Below are 16,296 nucleotides of genomic sequence, written 5' to 3'. Positions count from 1 at the left end.
CCTAATGCTGGCTTGGAAATTCTGAGAGTTGAAGTCTATACCTTAAAATTGCCAAAGTTGAAAAATATTACCCTAGAGTCTGATTGTCCCTGCTGGTTATCTATTTTCAGGCAAAGAGGAGATTACTGTTAAGCCTCCCATCATTACTAATATATTTACTTACTGTACCTTTTCTTAAGCAAGCCAGTGAAATCCAGCTCTCCAGAAGTATCACTTTTGGTTTCTCCACTGAAAGGAAAAGAACAGGGAACTTTTCATTCCAAAGTACCAGGCATTGCAATTTTTAACTTTTTGCTTCCTCTCATCTTCTGATTTTTGCAATATCTGAAGAAGAGTTCTGGAGATAACTACAGATGAGAGGCCAGGCGAAATAACGCCTGGACGAAAATTGCCAATGGCGGGAAGCAACTCGGCTCCCCCCATCAGCTGTGGGGCGTTCCCCGCGTTAGCGCGGGAACGCCCCAGAGCAATCAGCGGCCGCTCGGGCATTCTGGGAAAGCCGAGGGGGCGGGGCGTGTGCCCTTTATCAGGGTTTGCTTGCCCCCCCCGGCTTCTCTTGCCCCCCGAGCTCGCCGCAGAACGGACATCGCCTCCTTCGTTGGATCGCCGCTCCTTCTTCATTGCCGGCAGCGCGCAGGATGGCGCCTACAGGAACTTCGAAGATTCCCTTTTTCCCGTCCGGTTTGCTTGCTTGGGGAAAGGGGGAGGTGGTCAGATGGCTAGCGTGGGCCGACGGCCCCAACACCCCCTCCCCAACCTTCTGTTTGTAGCAGCGGGGCACGCAGGGGCTTTTTACCGGCTTGCCTGTTGGGAGCGCGGCTTCAGGGACTGTGGGTCCGCCCGGGCAGGTTAGCAAGGGCTCTGACGGCCCAGCTGGCAACGCGCCAGAGCGTTTCGGTGCCAGGCAACTAAGGCGAGCGCTGAGGAGCGAGCAGCGGCAACGGGGAGGCCTTTTTTCCCCCTTCCCCCACGTGGTTTGTGTTCCGCGTGCAGGGCGGCGCTGGGGGGGAGGGGCTGCCGCGTTGGGAGGCTGCCGTGAAGTAAGACTTTAAATTTATAATTATACTGTATTAGCAGCATTTTGGAAACTTTCAAAGCTATCACCTCATGTTAAGTTGCAACTTACCTAGAAGAATGATTTCCCAAGTATGCAAATGAGCTGTTACATTCAGTAAATAAGTTGTCAGATATATTAAAGTAGGTAAATGTTATCATGATGGGGAAACTGGCACGTGCGCCATAGGTGACACTCAGAGCCATATCTGAAGGCACATGAGGCATTTAATACATGTAACTTTTTCAAGGCTTAAATAAAGATTCAGGAGGGAAGCATTTTAATAGGAAAGTGAACTGAGGTTGGTTGAAGGAAAGATCGGAAGCAATGTGAGAAAATATTATTTTACTGAAAGAATAGTAGATGCTTGGAACAAACTTCCAAGTGATATTTAATTCCAGATATAGAAGTAAATGAGTCAAGCTCTTACACATCGGAAAAGTTACCCAGCGCCAGAAAAGTAACAGAAGGTAGCAACATATATGTGTGCACCATAATTGGTATGTTGCAGACATGGCTGGTAAATCCATAGTAACTGAATTTAAAGATGCCTGGGATAAACATATATCCATCCTAAATGCCTTAATTTATTTAAGTTGGTTTACTTGATTTGATTGAGCATAAAATGGTGGAATTGAAATGTTTCAATCTTGTAAAGTTAAGTACATGTATACTTGAATTGCTTAAAAAAGAAAAATAATGGACAAATTAAAATGATTTAATTTATTTAAGCAGGTAAACTTGAATTGATTGAGCATAGAAGGAATGAATCAAATGACTTAATTTATTTAAGTCAGTATACTTGAGTGATTGAGCATAAACTGAACGTATCAGACAATTTAATTTATTTAAACTGGTACACTTGAAGTGGTTTAGCATAAACTGATTTGTAAAAACAATTTAATTTATTAAGTCAGTATAGTGAAATTGATTGAGCTTGAATCAAATTATTAAAATTTAATCGATTTAAGTCAGTAGATTTTGATTGAGCATAAAATGAATGAATCAAAATGATCTAATTTAATTTAAGCTAGTATACTTGAATTGATCCTAAGTGGAATGAATTAAAAAGAGTTAAGTTATTGAAATGATTATATTTGAATTAGTTGAACATAAAGTGATCAATATATATATATATAGATATGTATATATATATAGGATTTAGGTTATTAAGTCAGTACATGGGAATGGATTGTGCTTAATGAATTATCAAAATGATTTAATTTATTAAGTTAATATATTTGAATTGAGTGCGCTTAAAATGAATTAATGTGCAATTAAACTAATTTACTGGGGGGACACAACACATGGGTTGTGATATGACAGCGGGGCTGGTGGGGCAAATCCCCCCTCCTCTGCGCACCCCACCAATTCCACAGGGCACTGTGAGCATTCCTTTAAGGCAATTTTTAGCGACAAATAAGGCCCCCTTTAGGCCAAACAAGCCACTAGGTTTTGAGCACTGGTTAGAACAAGATTTATAATTGAGCCACAATGTGGTGGACATAGAAATGGTAGCGGGAGTAAAACTTTCATATTCGGAAATGCTTTTCAGCAACCCGGTCTCACTACCATTTGTTAACAGTTTTTTCATACCCAGTGGATAATGGTGCCCTATTATGGCATTTTTTCTCACAAGAGGGACAATATCAATCAGGGATAGTAGCCATGAAACCAGGTTAGGGGTTTTGAGCAACTGGGTCTATGGAAAGACTGCCTTGTCAATGAAAAATGGCTTTTAGTGATCAAAAGACGGTAGCTTTACTATAGACCTTTGCCCCTTTTGTTCATCATAGCTTCAGGGAACTTAGCTGGCTTCTGACAGCAACTTTGCAGTTAAAACCTTGGCTTCTGCTCATAAGCGGGTTTAGCAGAAACACTACAACAAATGACGAAGGCTTTCTGCTACTTGGGAGACTGTTAATCTTTATTACACTTTTATCAAACATATATCCCTGCACTCCATTTGGAACAACGCTGCTGAATATAAAAGGGTTTGTTTCTTCCTATGTAAGGATCTCCTACCGAGAGCACTGTGCAGAAATATATCTTGGCCTTTCTTTGAAGCACGGTGGAATGGGGACCTAAGAAGCTGTTTGGCAGACAGGTCTGGCATATGTTTCTTTATCACATTGAAAATAGCAATTAGGTTATTGGGCGGTAAGTAAACATAGCCTCACGCTTCGCCCTTACCCTCAATTTTAAATAAATAAATAAATAATTGCTCTCACGCTTTAAGAAGGGTGACAGTGTTAATATAAACTGTTATGGCAGGTGAAACATGTTCTACACCTTACATAGAAAAATTTGTTTATTAAAGCTTTTGTTGAGAATATATACATGTTATCAGGCCGGAGGTTTACTTTTGTATGTTTTCCTCTTCACTTTCAAGTTGGCTTAATGGCAATCCTCCTGGTCAAATATGCCCTGAGGAATTATCTTTGTTAATTTTATGGCCATACTTAACTAGTGATGTACTGCACTAAAGGAGTACTTGGTAACAGGGTTTTTTATGTGCTTGCTCCTGGGTATTTATTATTGTTATTATTATTATTATTATTATCATGATGTGCCAGGTCCTGGAGCAGTTGCGCATGGAAGGCATTATGTCTCCCTGAATGGTGCTACTAATATTCTGAATTTTGCCACATTTCCAAATGTGAAGTTATTGTACTGGAGGCTACAACAGTACGGGTGCAGTTGGTAGCAAGCCCCCCTTTTCTGGACAAGCAAAACTGAAAGATACTATTAATACCATAACTACAGCCTGCAGATCCCCATGTCATTACCATGCTGAAGGTTGGAAATCTCCCAAATTCTGGCTAATCCTCTCATGAGTAAGACAATGAGGAACCGGATTGAGGGGGCAATAGCCTGGCTCTGTTTAAAAGTGCTATTGCTAACATGTTGTAAGCCACCATGAGTATAAGGAGAAGGGCGGCATAAAAATCGAATAAATAAATAAATAAATTAGTCGGCTTATCTCAGCCCCTTTAGTTTTTCATAAGAAATGGTATAGTCACTTACCGGAATGGGGGGCTTGCAAGAACACTAAGCAAGTTGATTTTAAGCTTAATATAAGTATTAAGCATTATATTAATTGTTTTTAATGAATAATTCAGAAAATGCTATTATCATAAACAATATTGAAGTCGTGGTGCCAGGATGGTACCATTAATATTATGGTTATATTGATTAAGTCATGTTGGTAAAGCTAATCCATGCGCTAACGGTAAAGAAAGCATTGGCATGGGCCTTTGCTTATCTTCATAAATTTCTTGCAATTATTTTACTCCCTGGGTTAGCAAGCAAGGCCACGGAACATATTGGCTAATCCCCCTGGCATTTTAATGCTGGAGGAAGAGTATTATGATTTCCTGAGAGGAATACAGGAACATGGGACTGCGACTATGGTGTACAGCTGGCCCATCAGTGGAGTGAAGCGAGCCAGCAACAGGAGGCCCAGTCTGTTAACAGGGAGTATGTGTGCATGGGCAGGCGGTTGGCAGCCACATGGCATAGGCTGGGGCGCAGGGTACCCAGAATTGGGGGACGGCGCCATCGCTCAAGCAAAGGAATGCAGGTTGGACCACATGGTTACATGCCATCATGTAGGGGCAACAGGTAGGCTTAGCTCTCCTAACAAAAGACCTCGGCGTCAAACTATTTGAGGATAGGGGGAATGACCAAGAGATGGTCCAAGGAAAGGACTCAGATTGGGGAGAAATTAGTAAGCTGCTATACATTGCCCAGTTTCAGGGGCAACGGGCATTGGATGAGACCCAGATCCTCACCCAACGAGGCGAGGCTGTTTCACACGACAGCCATAAAAATGGCCTTTGGGACATGGTAGGTCTGCAAGGTGCTGTCATGATCTCATAGTAGTGGATCATGCAAGGTTCCCTGTGCCAGCAAACTGATGTTAAATAGCGGCTGCGGCAGCCGCGTTGGTTACACATGGTGGCTGACCAATAACACAGATGGTGGATTGATCACTGGCCTGGTATATCAAACAAGGATATATGCCGGGGTATGATGGACTCAGTGCAAGTAAAGCGATGAAGCCAGGGAAGGGTGCCTTTTAAAATAACAGTTAGGGGCCGTTACAGGAGGATCGGCAAGATATCGGGTGGTATTCCCTCAACAATACTGAATGCAGGTTTCAACAAGTTCTCAGCAAAGTAATGAATCCGGTGGCAGATGGAAGTCAGTGGCTTTCATAAAGTAGATTCAGAGCACCTGAGTACAAACACTCTTGGGATCGGGTGGCTAACACTGTCTTTGTATCCTTATCGTTTCTCTAGGTCCTGGCCCTGCTCCACTTTGTTACGTGCGAAGTGCGAAGGAGCTGCCCTTCCGTTGCCCACAGTAGTGAACGGCAGCCACAGCGTGGCTTGGTGGCTGAACATTGAGCTGCAACATTATCTTCAGGAATGTGGAGGTTGCTGAGTCGCTGGGGCTTCAGCGGAAAGGCTTGAGCTCGGAGGTCTTCGTTTGAGACGGGTCTTTTCCGTTGTGAAAAGTCGGGAGCAGTGATGGGCCGGACCCAGATTGTTGGTGTTGCACACGGGTGGCAACGACCTGGTGGTGGTGAAGGACTTGGCCCAGTGGCGTCAAGTCGTGGCAGTCCCCCGGGGCTTGCAGAGCATATGGAACAGATTGTTGGTCTTGCACACGGGTGGCAACGACCTGGTGTCGGTGAAGGACTTGGCCCAGTGGCGTCAAGTCGTGGCAGTCCCCCGGGGCTTGCAGAGCATATGGAACAGATTGTTGGTCTTGCACACGGGTGGCAACGACCTGGTGTCGGTGAAGGACTTGGCACAGTGATGTCATGTCATGGTGAACCACCGGTCGTACGGGGCCTACGGCCGTGGTGTGTGGTTCTGGTGTATGGTTCTGATACCCCCACATGGAGGGGATGCGGAGTTGCCGTCACACCAACAGCTGTTGACGGGACCAGGTTATGGGTTAACATGGCAGGGGGAGGCAAAGTGATCAGACACACGGGCATGTGTTTTTAAACCCCCCCTAGCTGTCACTGGGTCAATTTAGGAAGATGTCAGGAGTGGCAATTTTTACACAGACCTGCAGTGGTGCCTGCGTGAGCTGGGGCAGGCTTAGGCGGGGAGCAGGGGGCCAAGATAGAGATCTGACCCCCTGCTGTGGCAGAAACGGGGCGGAAAGGGTATCAGTAGCAACTGTGTGTTCTCCTTTGGGCATCTTTTGTAAGATGATTGGCACCCCCATTGCACAACTCATGCTTCCTCCACGGACAGAGAGGTGTAAAGGGGGTGCCCTTGGGGCTCACCTACGTCATTTCCGGTTCCGGGTCATGCAAGGCGAGCCCTCCCACATGCTGGGCGTGGCTTACTGGTCGGGAGTAGGCGGAGCATGCCTCACCCTGACCAGGCATGGAGTAACGCCCATTTGAGTTGCCCAAGTATGTTGTGTTCAGGAAACTCCGCCCCATTTAGCGACCCCTGCAGGTCTTTCTGTTAATATTTAATAAAGTGACCCATTTTACCCAGCTTGGTGTCCGAGTGTTCATTTCCCGTCCAAGGCAAATGAGAGGCCAGGCGAAATAACGCCTGGACGAAAATTGCCAATGGCGGGAAGCAACTCGGCTCCCCCCATCAGCTGTGGGGCGTTCCCCGCGTTAGCGCGGGAACGCCCCAGAGCAATCAGCGGCCGCTCGGGCATTCTGGGAAAGCCGAGGGGGCGGGGCGTGTGCCCTTTATCAGGGTTTGCTTGCCCCCCCCGGCTTCTCTTGCCCCCCGAGCTCGCCGCAGAACGGACACCCACCCACCCTCCGCTCAATCCAGGATGTTTTTTTATAGGTCGCCTGGTAGGGGCCGAGTAGGAATTTTTGCAATCTTTGGGCATTTGCTACGGATTGTTTTTCGCCTACTCCATCCTGGACGAGGGTAAGGATTTGTGGTTATGGGGTGCATCTGTATGTAAATAGGTTCTGATTCAGCAATTTGATGTTTATATTCTTGGTCACTATATGGCAGAAACGGGGCGGAAAGGGTATCAGTAGCAACTGTGTGTTCTCCTTTGGGCATCTTTTGTAAGATGATTGGCACCCCCATTGCACAACTCATGCTTCCTCCACGGACAGAGAGGTGTAAAGGGGGTGCCCTTGGGGCTCACCTACGTCATTTCCGGTTCCGGGTCATGCAAGGCGAGCCCTCCCACATGCTGGGCGTGGCTTACTGGTCGGGAGTAGGCGGAGCATGCCTCACCCTGACCAGGCATGGAGTAACGCCCATTTGAGTTGCCCAAGTATGTTGTGTTCAGGAAACTCCGCCCCATTTAGCGACCCCTGCAGGTCTTTCTGTTAATATTTAATAAAGTGACCCATTTTACCCAGCTTGGTGTCCGAGTGTTCATTTCCCGTCCAAGGCAATAAACTTGCACATTCTTTTGTCTCATTGTGATTTGATTTTGGAATTGTTTTCATGATCGCTGCCTGCCATCATCACCCCCGTATTTGTCAGGTTTAGCTGTAGAGCTGCGGAGACGGGACTATGCAAGCTGTAGTTTCACAGAACCAGAATAATTAAATGGAGGTGGGTTTTTCCAAGTAAGGGATTCGCCTGTGCTGAAACCATGGGTACTTACGAACGTTTGAATGTTTCTAAAATATTGCCACTTTCTTCTGTTCTTGGTGCTAGAGGAGAAGATAACAATGCTTTAATTATTTTATATTTATGCTTTTATTCTACTGTAAGCTGCAGAGTCTGTCTGGATAGATAGATGGGCAGCATATACATTTAATAAATAAATAAATACAAATAAACAAAGATTTAAAGGAATAAGGGAGTTAATGGAGATAGATATGGGAAAACAACTTATTAGGAAAGAAATTATGAAGGAAATAATTGTTGTCTAAAATAAAGACATATTTTTGCTAAGAATAACCGTGCATAGTAATATTAGCTAAGGATTAATAACCAAGCAAACATATGTCATCCAGAGAGATAAGTAAAGGAATGATAAAATATCATTTAGGACTAAAATTCCAGACGGGGTAACAGTCACCCCCAAAAAATCACCATTATTAATATTAATCTGGTAAATTAATCTTGACCAGTATAAAAACTATTTGGTGGAATATAGACTCCAAAGGACATTCGATGTGAATGAAGGCAATTAGGCTGAATTTGTACAACATAGGACTTGACTAAATTTCTTTTAGTTAGTCTGTGGCTCAGTAAAATCTATGGAGATTCTCAGTCATCCACATCATGATTGTCTCAAAAATGCTTTCTTTCAAATATCCATAGACATTTAGCTATGTACTTTGGGATGAACACCCTTAAAATGGTGTAGGGGTGACCCTATGAATCTCCACAGATACTCACCAAACCACAGACTACTTAACTGAACTTTAGCCAAAACCATGTTGTATAAATTCTACCTAATTTTTTTACATTAGAAAGAGGGCTAATGAATATTTGAATTATTCTCCACCATTCAGTCAGAACTGAATAAGTTTCTTGGATGAGAAGTGCCTTCTAGCAAAGCTAGAATGTCCAGTTTCTTTTGAAAGAAAAGCCACTTACTGACTTAAAGAATTGTATGAACATCATTTATCTCTGTGAGCAAAGAACATTATACAAACTTTGTAGGATTTTTCTTTGATTTAGATCTGGAGATTAGCAAACAGCGTGAACATAGTAGTACCTTCTGCATCAATGTTGAAGACACAGCTGTCAAAAAAGTCCTTGGCTGTCACCTCAATGCGATAGTCACCTCGGTCTCCAATTACTACTTTCTCAATTTTCAGCTCATAGGAGTAAATCTTTGAGAATAAACAAAACATAAGCACAACGTTTATTAGTAGCTATTTTTATTTCCACTATATGACTGACATGTAATAATTCTGAACTAGAAACCAGCATCTCTCTATTCTCTGTATTCTGTTGGTGTTAATGGGAGTTAAGGAGATTCAATAGGATGTGAAAAGTGTAGTTCAAAGAGAAAGACAACATTAGCATAAAATGAACTACTGGAATTAAGATATCCAATTTTGCAATTCTCCAACCGATCTTTATTTATTGTTTTCCAAATCAGGCTTTGTTCAGTAAAAAAAATAATAAAAGGGGGGGGTCAATAGGTAGTAAAGAAATTGGGGGGGAGCAAGATTTACAACAGACACAAAAGTATTAAGATATTATCAATATGTTACCCCAATTTTTCCCCTTCATTGTGCTTGTTCCTGTTAGTTTGGCAAATATTTGAGTTTAGATGTTTACCAAAACTGGTCTGCTTTAAGTGTCTTTAAGCAGTTAAATCTCAAAATGTTTAAATCAGCTTAGAATGTTTGAAATTAAGGATATTTTCAGATATGTTTAGATTTCTGCTTCACCCATTTTAGAAGTCTCAAGATATTCCCAAGAGTTTAAGAAACTGTTTCTGAAGAGCTGATTACTCTTTAATTCAACTTATACATATGTGTGTGAATACTTTTATATTGTCACAAGTGTCAGCCAGCAAATTTCTCCAACAGTTTATTATTTATTTATTTATTTTATTTATTTATTTTGTCCAATACACAATGAGGGTTTTAGTGGGTATATATCTATATACACATAGTAAAATGCATGATGAAGGTTATAGAGGATATACTCATAGTAAAATATATCTAAGAAATAATAGAAAAGAAGGTATAGTAATAGAACATATCAATGAAAGAATAGAAGAAGAGATAGGAATAGAAGAAAGGTATAGGAGATATAGGAGAGCAATAGGACAGGGGACAGAAGGCACTCTAGTGCACTTGTACTCGCCCCTTACTGACCTCTTAGGAATCTGGATAGATCAACCGTAAATAATATAAGGGTAAAGTGTTGGGGGTTTGGGGATGACACTATGGAGTCCGGTAATGAGTTCCATGCTTCGACAACTCGGTTACTGAAGTCATATTTTTTACAGTCAAGTCACCCAGAAGTGTTGTGTATGGCAAGTTTCTCCAATCCGATTTTCCCTCCCTCCTCATAGCTTGTTTTTAAAAGCAGCAGAGTAGCGTTTTTCTTAGCGTGAATTAGGGAAATAAGAAAGCAAATGCTGGAAGGGAGGAAAGCCTCTTTCCCCAAATGGAGCTGGGGGGGAAAGCCTTCTTCCAGCAAATGAAGCTGGGAGGCAGTGAAAGCCTTGCATGGCCAAACAACGCTGGGATGGAATCTCCAGAGATCTGGGGAGGCACAAGTGGCAAAAAGTGAGGAAAACGCCTGATCTTGTCTGGCACAAAAATTAGCTGGCTGGTGGGAGGCACTGGAATATGCACAGTGGAGCTGAGCTGGTCAACGGCTCGCATCCTTGCAAAGAGAGCTCCGCATGACAATTTTGGCACGCTTGCCATAGGTTCGCCATCACGATTCTACAAGTTCTTCAAAATGTACCAAAGGTGGTTTTTGACTTATGACTGCAATTGGAATCAGAATTTCCATCGCTCAGTCAGATAATTATTAAGTGACTCATGCCCTGTTTTTTCAAAGTTATTAAGTGAATCACTACAATTGTTAAATGAATCATGTGGTCATGTCAACCTGGCTTCCATCATTGACTTTGCTTGTCAGACACTGACTGGGAAGGTCACAAATGTTGACCGCAGGATGCTGAAATACTTGTAAATCCAATTAATCCAATTAATAAATAAAATAAATAAATATCTGCCAGCTCTCAAGGAAGCAACGTTTTGATTATATGTCTGTGATGACATCATTAAGTGTTATGACCAGTTGTAACCCCCTTTTTAAAGCATCTTTGTAACACTGAATAATCACTAAACAAATGACTGTAAGATGTGGACTTATATAAAATATCAAACTGAAAAGTGATGAGTTTGGGAAAAGGACACATATTTATGAGCCAAATCAGGCTTAGCCTTGGAATTGTGCTTTGGCAGAATTCTCTACTGCTATTGAAAAACATATTTCACGGTATCCTTTTGAAATAAGTCATGGTAGTTAGAGCAGTGTTTTTCAACCAGTGTGCCGCGGCACACTAGTGTGCCGTGAGACATGGTCAGGTTTGCCGCGAAGCTCAGAGAGAGAAAGAAAACAAGAGAGAGAGAGAGAGAGAAAGAAAGAAAGAAAGAAAGAAAGAGAGAGAGAGAGAAAGAAAACAAGAGAGAAAGAAAGAAAGAGAGAGAGAGAGAAAGCAAGAGAAAGCGAGAAAGCAAGAGAGAGAGAGAGAAAGAAAGAAAGCAAGAGAGAGAAAAAGAAAATGAGAGAGAGAAAGAAAGCAAGAGAGAGAGCAAGAAAGCAAGAGAGAGAGAGAAAGAGAGAGAGAGTAAGAAAGAAAGAGAGAAGGAGAACAAGAGAGAGAAAGAAAGCAAGGGAGAGAGCAAGAGAGAGAGAGAGAGAAAGAGAGAGAGAGAGAGGGAGGGGAGGTGGGAGAGAGAAAGACATAGAGGGAGGGAGGGAGCGAGGGAGAAAGAGAGCAAAAAAGAGAGGAAGGAAGGAAGGAAGAGAGAAAGAGGGATGGAGAGAGAAAAAAAGAAGGGAGAGAAAGAAGGAGGGAGAGAGAAATAGAGCGAAAGGGAGGAAGAGAGAAATATTTTTGTCCAAACTTTTTTTAGCCGCCCCCCCCCTCAATGTGCCCCAGGGTTTTGTAAATGTAAAAAATGTGCCGTGACTCAAAAAAGGTTGAAAATCACTGAGTTAGAGTACAGTACTTTTAACAGTGCAATATTCTGTATTTTGAGAGGACAGACATCTGTATCTCTTCTAGCCTCCTTTTCTACAAGGGCTCACATTTTTCGCCTTGTCAAAGTCTTCTTTGAACTGGAACCGTAGTCCGCTCTTAATGCCCAACTCCAGCCACTTCCCCTTGAACCACTTGATGGAAGGTTTGCAGGGGAGCTTAGCCCCATTCAACTGTACACAGACAGACACATCACTGCCTATAGAAAGGAGACATCGGAGTCAGAATACTTGTTTCTCTATCTAAATAGGCACTTTGTTATCCTATTAATCGAACTCAAGGCAATTAAACTTCTAGGAAAAGATGGACTTTCTCTGAAACCCCCAAGGAAATGAAATTACAGGTATTCTAAATGTGCTGGACTACAAATCCTAGCATTCTTAGACTACACATCTATTAGTTGTGGTGGCTGAGGATGGTGAGGTTTCAGGTCAACCTTGCTGAGGGTTTTGTTAGCAGTGAAGGGCTACCAAAAATTTTACTACCACACTGTGGACGTGGCTTATGCAGGACGCCTCGCATTTTCTTTCAACATCTTTCAGTGCAAACTGGGTGCTCTGGGGTGGAGCTCTATTTTCACTACCCTACTGCGTTCCCCCCACCCAGCTCGGGGAGTAGCCCACCCCTGGTAGTTAGCTTCAGGGAGATGTTCTGGTTCAGTGATGGCAAACCTTTTAGGCACCGAGTGCCCAAAGCGCATGCAGTTCATGTGAGCCCACTACTCGTCCCATGCATGCACAGCAGAGACCTAAAGACCCGCTGGCTGGTGGGAGGCATGTGAGAGGAGGGAGGGGAGGGGAGGAGAGGAGAGGAAAGGAGAGGAGAGGAGAGGAGAGGAGGACTGGAGAGGAGAAGAAAGGAGAGGAGAGGACTGGAGAGGAGAGGAGAGGAGAGGAGGACTGGAGAGGAGAAGAAAGGAGAGGAGAGGACTGGAGAGGAGAGGAAAGGAAAGGAGAGGAGGGAAGGACTGGAGAGGAGAAGAAAGGAGAGGAGAGGACTGGAGAGGAGAGGAGAGGAGGGGAGGACTGGAGAGGAGAAGAAAGGAGAGGAGAGGACTGGAGAGGAGAGGAGAGGAGGGGAGGACTGGAGAGGAGAAGAAAGGAGAGGAGAGGACTGGAGAGGAGAGGAGAGTAGGACTGGAGAGGAGAAGAAAGGAGAGGAGAGGACTGGAGAGGAGAGGAGAGGAAAGGAGAGGAGGGAAGGACTGGAGAGGAGAAGAAAGGAGAGGAGAGGAAAGGAGAGGAGAGGAGGACTGGAGAGGAGAAGAAAGGAGAGGAGAGGAGAGGAGAGGAGGACTGGAGAGGAGAAGAAAGGAGAGGAGAGGAGGGAAGGACTGGAGAGGAGAAGAAAGGAGAGGAGAGGACTGGAGAGGAGAGGAGGGGAGGACTGGAGAGGAGAAGAAAGGAGAGGAGAGGACTGGAGAGGAGAGGAGCGGAGAGGAGGACTGGAGAGGAGAAGAAAGGAGAGGAGAAGACTGGAGAGGAGAGGAGGGGAGGACTGGAGAGGAGAAGAAAGGAGAGGAGAGGACTGGAGAGGAGAGGAGAGGAAAGGAGAGGAGAGGAGGGAAGGACTGGAGAGGAGAAGAAAGGAGAGGAGAGGAGAGGGGAGGGGATCTTTAAGTAAAATATGATGCACAACAAAATGATAAGATTTTTTAAAGTTCATGTAAATATCACTAGAATTTAGAATATGCATGGATCTTCTGCATTTCTACTTTGCTATTTACCGCAATGTATTAGCACATTTTCTGGCTTCTTGATGAAGACTCCTTCTGATTCTGTAGAGGGATCCCCTTTCTCTTCCACTGGGGAAGAAAAGAGTAAAGTGATGAATAAAGAACAAAAAGTGCATGGGGTGATTGGAAGTTCTAGGTCTAGGATATATAGCAAAGCAGGAGAAAGTATTATCATTGCATTTAAGTTCTACGGAGGAAGGACAGGTTATCAAGAGCATCATTTAAGAGAGTCCTCTATAAAAAGTATTCCATGTCCTGCTTATAGTTGATATGATTTTCTCTCCAAAATATTTTACTTCAAAATTAGGGGTGGGTGAGGGAGCCAAGTTTATTATAGATAAGATTTGATAAAAATAGAGCTAACACCAGAATGTTAAGCATCAGAGATTCTTTGATTTCAATATGTAGTTTGAATTATGGAATCTTTCTGGACCAGCTCAAGGTATAGAAAGTAGGAGGCATGATATCGTGGTGGTTCTTTTCCTTTCTCCAAGTCCTGGTGGTAGCAAAGAAGACATCGAAGTGTGTGGGCCTATTCTACAAGACTTCAATCTCTCTCCACTTATATTTGACCTTTTGGATGAAGTAATCCAAAAACATGAACTATATGACTCTACTATGAATCAGCAAATGATATCATTGAAGTCCCTAGTATCTCCAGGCTTGTGAAGACCTGGATGGAGAAGAATTAACTTTGGTCAACTCTGCCAAAGCAAATAGCTGTGGATTCTGAAACCTCTGAATCAATGTATTTTTTTATCTTTAGTTCTGAATGGAGTAGCACTTGCAGTAATTCATCCCCTAATACAGTGATGGCACGGGTGCCACTGGTGGCACGTGGAGCCATATCTGCTGGCACATGAGCTGTTGCTCTGGCTCAGCTCCATCATGCATGTGTGTGCCGGCCAGCTGATTTTTGGCTTACACAGAGGCTCTGGAGGGCATTTTTGGCTTCCAGAGAGCCTCCAGGAATATGGGAGAGGGCGTTTTTACCCTCCCCCAGCTCCAAGGAAGTTTTTTGGAGCCTGGGGAGGGAGAAACATGAGCCTACTGGGCTCATCTACTTGGGTGCTGAAAGAGCATGGGTGCACACTATAGCATATACCCTAGTGCCCACACCCATAATCCAATGCCTGGGGAGGATGAAAACATTTTCCCCCACCCTGCAGAGACCCTCTGGAGGGCAGGGGAAACTGTTTTTGCCCTCCCCAGGCATTGGATTATGGGTGTGGGTACTAGGGCATATGCCATAATGCACGCCCATGCTCTTTTGGCACCCAAGGGAAAAAAGATTCGCCCCCACTGCCCTAGTATAATGGTATGTAGGAAAGAATGGGTGAAGAGACATTGCCAAGGGAACAGGGAACAGCATAATAATAGGTACAGTAGATAGTAGGTAAAATAAGAAACTAATTAAAAGCAAAATTAGAAGCAAAATAAGAGATATGGGGAATGCATACTATTAGACTTGCTGGATTGATATCAACCTTGCAAAATAGACTAGGTACAAATCACAACCAGATGAGTTAATTCTGCTTTATCGTAAAGCTACATTGACAGTCTTGCATGTCAGAGATGGGTTCTAATTTATCTCACCGGCAGTTTGCTTCCTCCTGCACCCCTGCATGCGCAGTGCTAAAAACAAGCTCCTGCACATGCGCAGAAGCCAAAACCAAGATGGTGATGCCCACAGACCGGCAATGAAAGAACTGGCTCCATGACATCATTCCCGGTTTACTAATAGTTCTAAAGAAGCAGTTAGAACCTTCATGGCATTGGACCAGAATATCTCCGGAACCACCTTCTACCGCACGAATCCCAGCGGCCGATAAGGTCCCACAGAGTTGGCCTTCTCCGGGTCCCATCAACCAAACAATGTCGTTTGGCGGACCCCAGGGGAAGAGCCTTCTCTGTGGTTGCCCCGGCCCTCTGGAATCAACTCCCCCCAAAGATTAGAACAGCCCCCACCCTCCTTGTCTTTCGCAAGTTACTCAAGACCCACTATATCACCAGGCATGGGGCACTAAGACATCTCCCCCAGGCTTTCTTATATTTTATGTTTGGTATGTATGTGTTGTATGGTTTTTAACAGTTGGGGTTTTTTATATAATTTTTATTATTAGATTTGTTCCATTGTTATACAGTGGTCCCCCGAGTTTTGCGATCCCGATCTTCGCTAAACGCTATTTCGCAATTTTTCCACCCGGAAGTAAAAACACCATCTGCGCATGCGCGCCCCTTTTTTCTATGGCCACGCATGCGTAGATGGTGGAGTTTGCGTTCCCCCGGCAGATCAGCTGCTGGGCGGCTTCCCTGGGTATTCCCCCTCTTGCTGGCGGGAGGGCGAGTGGCGGGCATCAGCGAGGAGCCGGGGTTTCCCCTTTGCGTGGGCGGCCGGTAAGACCCCAGCGCCGCTTCCCAGCTGAGTCCCGAAGCCAAACACGGAAGTTCGCCTTTGCCTTCTGGCTTCAGGACTCAGCTGGGAAGCGGCGCGAGCGAACGTCGTGGGCGGGCGAAGGGCGGGTGAGCGGCGGGCGCGCGGGCAGGCAGGCGGCGGACAAGCGGCGGGCGGACAAGCGGCGGGCGGACAAGCGGCGGGCGTGGCAGTAGCGAGGAGTTTGCGTGGGCGGCGGGGAAACCCCAATCTTCGGCTCCTCGCTGCTGCGGCGGAAGTAAAAACACCATCTGCGCATGCGCAGATGGTGTTTTTACTTCCGCACCGCTACTTCGCGAAGAATCGATTGTCGCGAGGGGTCCTGGAATGGAACCCTCGCGATAATCGGGGGACCACTGT

The 16,296-nt window shown here is 44.6% G+C and overlaps 2 protein-coding genes across 3 annotated transcripts in view; one reads left to right on the top strand and one right to left on the bottom strand.

Annotated features, from left to right (window-relative positions):
- RUVBL2 (RuvB like AAA ATPase 2) overlaps positions 1 to 16,296 on the top strand; it is a 615,067-nt gene that overhangs the window by 381,539 nt on the left and 217,232 nt on the right. The gene's annotated exons all lie outside the window — the stretch shown is intronic.
- The window catches only part of MYBPC2 (myosin binding protein C2), a 116,540-nt gene that overhangs the window by 47,699 nt on the left and 52,545 nt on the right, over positions 1 to 16,296 (bottom strand). For both annotated transcript variants that reach the window (XM_070767283.1, XM_070767282.1), the window contains exons 5-9: positions 13,494 to 13,571; positions 11,818 to 11,966; positions 8,744 to 8,861; positions 7,679 to 7,727; positions 169 to 228 (exon numbers count right to left, since the gene is read on the bottom strand). In XM_070767283.1, the coding sequence (XP_070623384.1) occupies positions 169 to 228; positions 7,679 to 7,727; positions 8,744 to 8,861; positions 11,818 to 11,966; positions 13,494 to 13,571 (454 nt within the window). The remainder of the gene's footprint in view (positions 1 to 168; positions 229 to 7,678; positions 7,728 to 8,743; positions 8,862 to 11,817; positions 11,967 to 13,493; positions 13,572 to 16,296) is intronic.

Source organism: Erythrolamprus reginae, chromosome Z, assembly GCF_031021105.1.
Source record: "Erythrolamprus reginae isolate rEryReg1 chromosome Z, rEryReg1.hap1, whole genome shotgun sequence".
Classification (NCBI taxonomy): Eukaryota; Metazoa; Chordata; class Lepidosauria; order Squamata; family Dipsadidae; genus Erythrolamprus; species Erythrolamprus reginae.
This window is presented reverse-complemented; position numbering and strand designations above follow the sequence as displayed.